The 9,738-nt window shown below is 41.1% G+C and overlaps 1 protein-coding gene across 5 annotated transcripts in view; it reads right to left on the bottom strand.

The window, feature by feature from the left end:
• The window catches only part of opa1 (OPA1 mitochondrial dynamin like GTPase), a 39,070-nt gene that overhangs the window by 1,259 nt on the left and 28,073 nt on the right, over nucleotides 1–9,738 (bottom strand). For 4 of the 5 annotated variants that reach the window (XM_032527110.1, XM_032527108.1, XM_032527109.1 and 1 more), the window contains 2 exons: nucleotides 1,182–1,255; nucleotides 1–973 (listed from right to left, as the gene is read on the bottom strand). The exon at nucleotides 1–973 is cut by the window's left edge and continues 1,259 nt beyond it. In XM_032527110.1, the coding sequence (XP_032383001.1) occupies nucleotides 1,191–1,255 (65 nt within the window). In that variant the 3' untranslated portion in view covers nucleotides 1–973; nucleotides 1,182–1,190. The remainder of the gene's footprint in view (nucleotides 974–1,181; nucleotides 1,256–9,738) is intronic. The other variant, XM_032527106.1, reaches the window with a different exon arrangement.

A 9,738-nucleotide genomic window follows, 5' to 3' on the forward strand; every position in this document is an offset into this window, starting at 1 on the left:
CTGTCAGTTGTAACATGGGGAGAGTATAGATTATATGCTAATGTGCAATGATGGAAGTGCAAACATCACAAACACAGAGACGGAGACAAAAGGTTGCATGACCAGGGTGTTATGTGCATTTGGCAGACATATACACATAGTATTGTCAAATAAACCCCATTAGATCAAAATAATAAGAAATATATCTATACATAATATTCTTTCCAGCACCTTCAGAGCTGATCGTATCCTGTTATTGAGTGGTGGTTGTGGTGTTACAATGGGGAGTGTTGATGGGAGGGAAGTTGGATATTGAACTAGGTAGTGGCTTTCTATTCTTCTTAGCTTTAAGGGGATGACCTGCAGGAACTAAACACTGTCTCATTTAGGGGTACATAGACCTGTAGAGTATAGCTGCAGCTTGGAGGGATAACTTAAGTGCTTTGAAGAGCAACTACAAAAACTGTTAAATGTTAAATAGACTATTTCTTGTGTACCAGTTGGGTATCGTGGTGTATTTTAGGAGAACCAGGTATGAAATTCAAGGTGGTTTCACCTATCAGCCAATAGTGTTTCTTTGTACAAAGAGTGAAGACACTCTTCTAATCACATGTACAGACACAATCAGCTGAAAAAAAAATACCTGGCAAGATTAACATGTGCACAATCACACAATCCTCATTTATTAAAAATGAGAGGTCAGTTGTCTGTGCACACTTCTCATTTTCCTCCTGATCTGACTGTGTTTGGGCTTCTGTGCAGAAGTCCCCCTCCTCTTGATGCAAGACAGTCACAAGAGAAAAAAATAGCGTAAAAATTGGAAAATCAAAGAGAAAGCTTGAAAACGGTTTCCTCTAGTTCAGGTCCAAAGGGGGACATAAAGCCAAGCCGCAGGTGTTAAAGTCAGGCGAGTGGTGTGGGCAGGGGGTGAGAACGGTCATTTACAGATTTAGTTCAGTGCATTTTTCTGTTGGTACATTTACTTCCAATAGTTCTGTTAAGAAAAGGAGAAAAGAAACAACCGGTCACATTTACATACGATACACGCCCACTTTCCCATTGCCAGTACAGATTTAGGATCTTGCTACAACAATTTAAAAACTATTATTTAACAATTGTTCATTTCATATTCCAATAATAAGTGCTTTGATTGATGACCACTTCAGTAAAGGTAACTGTTACTACATAGTAGAGACAAATACCCGGTTCTCTTATTTTTCCTTGTGAAGAGCTTCGATGAAGGCTTCAAGTTTCTCCTGGATCTCACGAACTTTTTCTGTAGAAAAGCACACAGAGTAGGCTGGTTAGTCAAACCCCCGATAAATACACAAAAACCCACTTCCAGAACAGAAGCAATGTTAATTAATTAATTTGTCAACCGACAGACAATTGGCAAGAATTGTGTTTAAGTCCTTCTTTAAGAAAAAAAGGCCAAGAATTCTTCTTGCTTTTCTTTTTCCAATAGCTGAAACAATTAGTTATTTGATCAACAGAAGGCAGCAATCACTTTGGTACTTGAGTAATCTTTTAGTATTTTTCAAATAGAAAAGCCAAACATTCTCTGGCTGCAGCTTCTCAGATGTAAGGATTTGCAGCTTTTTCCTTTTAAATATCTTTTGGTTTTTGATTGTTGGTCAGACCAAACAAGATATTTGAGGATGCCAGCTTGGATTCTAAGAAATTGCAATGAGCTTTTTTTCAAAAACTACTTTCTGATGTTTAATAGACAATAATAATGGATTTAATGAAAAAATAATTGTTAGATAAATCATCAATTAAAAAAAATCATTGCTCGCAGCCCGGGTAAGTCTGACAAGGCAAAACAACAAATTGTTCTCATGGAAACAGTGATGTACATTTTTTTTCTTACATTATATACGGTAAATCAAATGATTAATTGATCATCGGGAAACTAATCAACAAATCCATTGACAGTGGACATAACTGATAGCTGCAACCCTAAACAATTCCATTGATTTTTTTTTTTGATTCTTTTTAAAGCATTAACTAGTTTCCTTTAAAACATATTGAGTACTAATGAAGCAACATCAGGATGGGTAGCAGGTTATAAATCTGTTCTGTAAATGGAAAAATATATTTTTTAAATATATAAAACTATATTCCCCATCCCTACCGTATACTTGTACAGATAGAAATTCCTTCCACACATTTTTCACCAAAACACCAGATAGTCCCCTCTGACAGTGACAGCAAAACCTCAAGGCAGACCCTCACACATCTGATGATGAGGCGTGTGTACCCCTTCCCAGTTAGCATAGACCACACCAAAGCTCTTACCCTCCCCTCCTCATGGTATGTACCTCACAGACACATTGCTAATGGACAGAGGGAGATACCATAACAACAACATTTCACATGAAAGGGGGTAAATCTACTGGAAAAACAATCAGCCACTTCTTTTCATGATTACACTCCTATTGACTGAAGACTGCAAAAGACGAACAATCCTTCCACCCAACATGTACTGTCACACGAGATGAGCGAGCCATCTTAGGCGCTCTTAATCGCTGATTAAACAGTGGCTGAAGGAAGTCTGTGGGCCCACACAGAGAAAAGGAAGCCGTGGCTCCCAATGCCAGCTGCACCTCCAGACCTGGCTTGCTCTCCAGCTTTCCTGTCACCCTCGCTAATCTGTCTGGATCTGCCCCAAGCACAAACTCAAACACCGGCTCTGAAGAACAAACTAGCACTGCTCTATCTTGATCAATCAGCCACACGAGATCCATAGGTAACCTATTGTCGATTTGTTTCTACGAAAAGGCCCAATGAAAACACCGAAAGAAAGACTTCCCGGTTTTTTGGGGAGATAAATCATTGTGGTTTGGACCGCAGAGCAACAGTGTCCTAAGTGTCCATTTCAGGTCGGCACAAAGGTGATAACTGTGTGCGTGCTTTGGAGTGAAACTAAATATCATACTTGTGGGCCTGTGTGCAGCCCCCTTTTGATGGGAGCACGGCTGCTGAGATATCCTTTTCCTAATGGATGAAAAGCACACGCTATTAGGAGAGATGCAGGCTCACCCCCACACACGTGCTCAAACACCAGCAGAGTTGTGTGGAGAACACACACACACACACACACACACACACACACACACACACACACACACACACACACACACACACACACACACACACACACACACACACACACACACACACACACACACACACACACACACACACACACACACACACACACACACACACACGAGAAAATTAACTGACAGCCAAGAAAAGATTGGCCCTGAAAGAGACAAAGACAAAACCACCCTAATGCCACCTCTTTTCAGCTTCCTACACACTCACCGCTGGCAGGTGGCAAGAAAAAAAATCCCTGGCCTTTGATACTCTGTTAACACACTCAGGCAAAATGGCAGGGCGTTAGGGGGAGATTACAACACCTAATGGAGGCATTAAGAGGGCCTGCCGAGGGGCACGCTGACAAGTCACTGCAGCAGGTGTGGGGTTGAATGAAACATAACCCTGCGGTACGCCATTCCGACACCCAGCCCACCGCAGGGCACGGCTCAAAGGCAACTGACAGAGTTCAGCCGTGTGGGCTGCGTGCCCTGACCACAGAACAACACAGCTCCATCCAAGCCAATCAGAGCAGAATTACCAACATCTGTCTGACCTGAAGAAAAAGAGATGTGAGGTACAGGGGTGGAGTTTTGGTCGGTGTGTCAGGAGAGGAGGGTATGGACTGTCAGATCATCAAAACATGGGAATCCCCTGGCTCAAGCTTCAAAGCGGGTTAAGATGTGGCTGAGGATAAGGTGATCTGTGGAGCCTCTGTGATTTACATGCAGACCGCTTAACATGGGTCAAACATTAAGGACCCTGCCAACTTTTTGGCAGAGACACTGAGAAACATTTTTTTTTTGCAATCCAAAATCACAAGTCACTCATTTGCCTCAGAAAGCTTTACACTTTGTACATTTGACACCCTTTATCCTCGGGCCACATTCAGGCTGACATCAGTACAGCATGGAAAAAAATGCAACTTGCTTGATCATTAAAATGCTTTTTTATGCTCTAAGTCTCAACACCCACATCACCTCAATATAATTAAAAAACAAACTCCACAAAACAACATTTGGGGGGACTACCAAGAATGCACAGGAAGACCAACAAGCACAAAACAAAACCTGCAGGGTTCCCACACCTTCTTAACATCAGTTTTAAGGACTTTTTCAAGGTCCAAGGCCAAGGCCCAATTCCCTCAAATTCAAGGACCAAACATTACATAGACACAGATCAAGGTGAATTACTGCAATACTGAGAATGTTTACAATGAGGACCAGCAGGCTTTACAGGAGCTCATAGACAAATAAAAAGACAGGATTGAATGATGTGTGAACACTTCTCAGTCATGGTGGGTTACAGTGAGGCCGACTAAGTGGTCTCTTGTACAGCAATACATTGTATAGCCTATTTACTAACGTAAAGTAAAAAATGTATCAAAAGAACACTTTATTCTTGCACAAAATATATAAATTAAAGTTTTTAATGACCCATGTCTATTTCAAAATCTTTTTTTCAGTGATTCCAATGACCCGTGGGAACCATGCCGCTATGTGTGTCACAATGTTGGGAAAATTACCTTCCACCTATCCTAATATACATTTTAGCTTTAGTTTTACCTGTGCCTGGCTACTTGTGCAATTAAAGCTCCATCATGACATTTTAGAGAGAAGACCTAGATGAGAACAGCAAAACCCATCAATCATTCCCCTACAGCGGAAGCTTAATGACTTTAAAATGAGCCCTCAGCAGCTTTTAGGAGCCCAGGAGGCCACCGGTAAATGTGAATGGTGTCTTTCAGAAAAGCCAATATTCTGTGGATAAAAACTGTGAGAAACAGATATTTTCCCCCCACACCATCTGTTTGCCACAGAAAGACAGCAGTAAAAGCGGAGAAAAGGCCACAACAAGGCTTTCTTTTCTCTGCGCTGTGGAAATGCAACAAAAAAACAGTGGACAGAGTCACCACTGCCTGTTCCTTACTGAGCAGTGGGAGTAGCGATCTAAAACTCCATTTAGGCTCCTGTTTACCTAAGAGATGAGCCCCAAAACACAGTCATTCAACCGCTCACCCCTTTATCTGGTCATGAATATTCCCATAATCCTCTGGCCTCTATCCCAGAGGCCCCTTCTTTAAGATCCTGGGTGTTGTGTGGGTTGGCGAGGATGGAGGGACTCTTGCCCATTGAGAGAAAGAGAGGGGAGCCTTTTCCCCCAAATTCCCTCTTTCAAGGCCTTCTCTCGGCTGATCGCCACATGAAATGATATCTCATTCACTCTCACTCTTTCGAGTCCCCTAAGCCTGCTACGGCCGAAGCGTTGGCAGGAGGGCTGAGCCACAAAGCCTTTAATTGACCTGTAATTAGACTGTGAAACTGCGTGGCCCGGCTGGACAAGAAGAGAGAGAGAACAGAGGAGAGAAAAAGATGAGAGGGAGAGGACAGGGAGGCAATTTACTGTGAGATAGAAAAAAGTAATCCTCTCACTATGGGAGATGGCCACTCTCCTGTAAAGAAATGGTGGCGGTTATTAAAAAGTGGCAACAGAAAGATATCAGTGTACAAAGTTTGGTGCCAAGGTTAAGGCTACTTTAGCATGCAGCTCTTAATGTTTTCTACTGACAATTCATAGCATGGTCACTTGAGAGAGTGCGACGGAGGGTTTGGTTCCTGTCTAAACCTGTCATCATTCATGAATACACTTTTTATATCTCATGACAGCCAGGGTCACAGTGTAGGTGGGGACACTAAACACGTTAACACTGTGCAGTTTCCTTCTGTGAAAGCTGATCTCTTAATGTAACAAACAGAAAAGCCTTTTTCCTCAGCATGCTGCTTGATTTGTCACTAAATCTGGATTGTCATGCTATAAAAACTGGGCCATAGGGGACGCGGACACGGTGAGAGCATGGATGTCTACGGCCTAAACGCCATGTCAGTGACAGAGCAATGAATCAGCCCTTGCACTCACGGCTCTTATCTAGAAAACAGATGCCTGGGAGTGAGCAGCCCAACCTGGGAGAAACATACGTAGGCATGAACAGGTCAAAGTTTGAGGTCAGCCACAGGGCAGATTAAACAAAAACTGCAAAAAAAACAGGGAAGAATCCTTGGAAAGAGCCAGGTGACAATTGTCGTTGGTCTGTGAAGGGCAGGGTTTATTGCCAAGCATTGCTTGTGCCTTTGAAGGGCCAGACAAGAATTTAGTACAGGGAGTTATAAAGATGAGCACAGTGGTGACAAAAATTTGAAAGATGGTGGGTTTAGCTTTAGGTCTGATGGGTTTTACTGAGGGAAGAGCTCCAAAATTAAATGATGATGAACATAATCTAACTTAAATTTATCATCCAAATATAACAGTAAACGGTCACCATCATTTCCTAAAACCATTCTTACAAATGAACAGGTCTGAGACAGTAAGTCTACTTATGACTTGTGGTGTAAATCACAGAAAGTCAAGGCTGAAATTTTCCAAGGCTCACCTTTTACAGTTAAAAGGAGCCCTGTGCTGCTGAGGCTAAGTGGCAATCAATCTAGAAAAACGACATGGGCCTGGGATGTGAGGCTGACAAGTCTGGTTTAAACCGAGGTCCTGTCATAATCCCTTAGAGAAACTCCCCTCTGCCAAATCGGCCACAGGTGTGTGGACCAAGTTAGCCGACCTGAGCACACAAAACAAACAAACGCACAAGGCATGCACACATCCAGTTCTGTTGATACCTGGATCTAAATGTAAAGGATCCATTTTGAATCACCTTCTCTCAGTCCCTTCTTGACATAGCACTGACCCCAAACCAGTCGAATCAAACAAGACGACAGACGGAGATAAGACAGGCCAGGTCTCCTCTTCCCTCTGCTGCCCTCGGGTAAATACATGTTTCCAGCTGCTCTAGACCCCACACACTGTCACATCCATATAACACTGAACTGAGGAGACAGCAAAGGCACCTGGAATTCCTTTGGCCTGTTAGGGCCCATAGGCTGGAGTCACTGGACTGCAGGTGTTTTACTTGCAAAGGCAAACAGAAGTAGTACTTGTGCCTTAAAGTGCTACAGAATTTATAAAGGTACCATCACTACACTAGAGAATTTCAAGAACTAGTTAATCTCTACATTGATCCTAAATACTGAAAAATGCCAGTGTAAATAAGAAAGGCTCTGAATTATTTTCATAACTGCATACAGGTAACACATTTTATAGTGTGTCCCGACCAATATATATCGGCAGGCCAATATTAGTCATTTCCCAAACTATCAGTATTCATAATGGCCGATAAAAAGAAACATTTTCTGATAAATGAATATTTAAAAAAAGAAAAAAGAAAACGGATGGTCAACCATGTTGTGAGTGTTGCATAGTGTGTCCAGAGGGTGCTCTACAACTTGGCTACAGCAGTTTTTTTTGGTTATTGTGTTTTTGTTTAAAGGACTTTGAGTTTCATATCATAAGTTTGTATTTTTTTCGTGTTTTATTTATCAGAACTTTAACATATTTTGATGTTCCTCTGTTCTGTTGTGACAAAACAAATTATTATTATATTATTTTAGTGAGAACTGAAATAACTACAAATAACTAATGTTAGGGAAATGTGTTTATGTAGTGTTAAGCGTTTCTAGATTTTTTCTTTTTCTTTTTTAATATATATCGGCCAATATATCGGAATATCATATTTTTAAATAACCAAATATTTGTATCCGCATTGGCCTTAAAAGTCCTATATCGGTCAGGCTCTATTGTGTTCTACTTCTTAAAGTGAGTCTAATTGGAAACAAAGTGTGTCCTATCTTAACAACATATTCTCAGCCCCAGGAACTGTTTAATAAACAAGATCCAAAATGCCTTTTAGTTAACAATACAACAATAAATCAGAAGAGGGTTGAACTGACCTAGGAATGTATGGTCATGACATGAGCAAACGCCGAACCTCCAGTATATGGTTTTCCTATAACCTCATCTTAATCTATGGCAGATCATGGCATGTGTGCAAGTGACAGGAGGATCACAGCAATGGGTCCCTGGTGGCCACACTGTGCTGGAAACATGGGAACAGAAGCACATCCATCCTTCTCTTTCCTATTTTCCCCAAACACTCTCTTTCTCTCTTCCTCCCTGAAGAGAATGAAAGGTAGCTTCACATTCCCCTTCATAGCTTTATTTCTGTAACACCCTTGCCATCGCCTGTTGCCATCTGATACATACAGCCCTTTTTTCCTTGTTTCCTTTTGTTCAATGGATATATTTCCTGAGTTTGTATCTAGGGACGCTATTCAAAAGCAGACAAATCACCTGCAGAAGGTTCATTAGCCAACTAAACCTGACTTTCAATGCAACAACAGGTAATGTTGTCTAAATGTTATCAACAACTTTAATGTAAGATATTTGGTGGAGTAAGAATGTAGGAAAGTGGAAAGAGATGCAGGTCACAACTTTGGTAAATGGGGGCAGATGCCTCTTTGAAGTCTTGATGAAGTGAGGTGAATATGAAGAGGAAGAAGAGCAGGGGTGAAAGTAACTGCTGTCTTATGCAGAAGTTAAAAAAAAAATATTGACAGTTTACAGCAGAGTACAACAGACAGTAAGAAACAGGGGAGCTATGATAGCGGGAGAGGGAGACGTAAAGAGCAAGTAAATGCAGAAGAGTTTACCAACAAAACAGAGAGAGGTCACATGCTTAACATCAGTCATGCTTCCTGTGATCTGTCTTGTGAGGAGAGAAGGATAAGGTTAAAGACAGTCAGAGTAGAGTAAAGAGCAAGTATGACTGTGTGAAAGAGAAAAGAAGCTGACAACTGGAGCAATACAGTGTATTAAAGTCAAACGCTAGACTGTGAAACTAAGTAGTTGATTGGCAACAACTGAATGTAGTGTTCAAAAGAAAACAGGATCTGGGTGATCAAATTCTAACTGAATTGAAACTATATATGGGCAGTTTCCAGATCTGATGACAATAAATGTCTTTCATACTGAAACATTGGTAACTTTAATAATCTAGTGGTGACCACAGAACAAAAAAATGCCATCAAACAAAGTGGAAAGAAATTATCAAGACATTTAGGCCTACAGATGTTTTCGGGTGCCTTGTGATAGAAAAGTCAAGTCACTTGAAAATATTAGATAAAATGCAGGAGGGGCAGCTTCAACTGTGCCAGTGTTATGACAACTGTGGTTCTATACTGTTTGTGTACTTGATGCTCCCAGGAAGAAAATAGATTATTTGGCAGCAACTCTGCAGCCTGAGGTTTCCTCCGTGGGAAAAAAAACACTCCTTAGTTTACAGAGTGACACTGCTGACTAACTAGTGTCTATTTAATTCAGAGTCTAAAAAAGATTGTAGCAGAAAGATTAGGATTGTTGAGTGTAAAAAAGAGCAAGAAAAGTGTGGGGAAAAAGAGAAACAAAAGACAAAAAGACAGAAATGAGAGATATAGAAGCAAGGCAGTGTGGGAGGGAGTGAAATAAAGCGTGGCGACAACAGAAAGAGGTGTAGATGGAGAAACAAAACAGAGGAGAAATAGAACAACAGAGGAAGTAATTCAAATTCATAAAAGGTCATATGTAAGAGTGTGTGTAAGGGAAAGAGGTCTGCACACTATGTCACTGCACAAAACCACCCCCATATTCCAAAAAGCATATCAGTTGACTAAGTCTTAGACCATGTCTACAATGATGCGGATACATTTTAAACAGCATCTTTAGTTTTTTTTTTGTTTT

The sequence above is a fragment of the Etheostoma spectabile genome, chromosome 9 (genome assembly GCF_008692095.1).
Source record: "Etheostoma spectabile isolate EspeVRDwgs_2016 chromosome 9, UIUC_Espe_1.0, whole genome shotgun sequence".
NCBI lineage: Eukaryota > Metazoa > Chordata > Actinopteri > Perciformes > Percidae > Etheostoma > Etheostoma spectabile.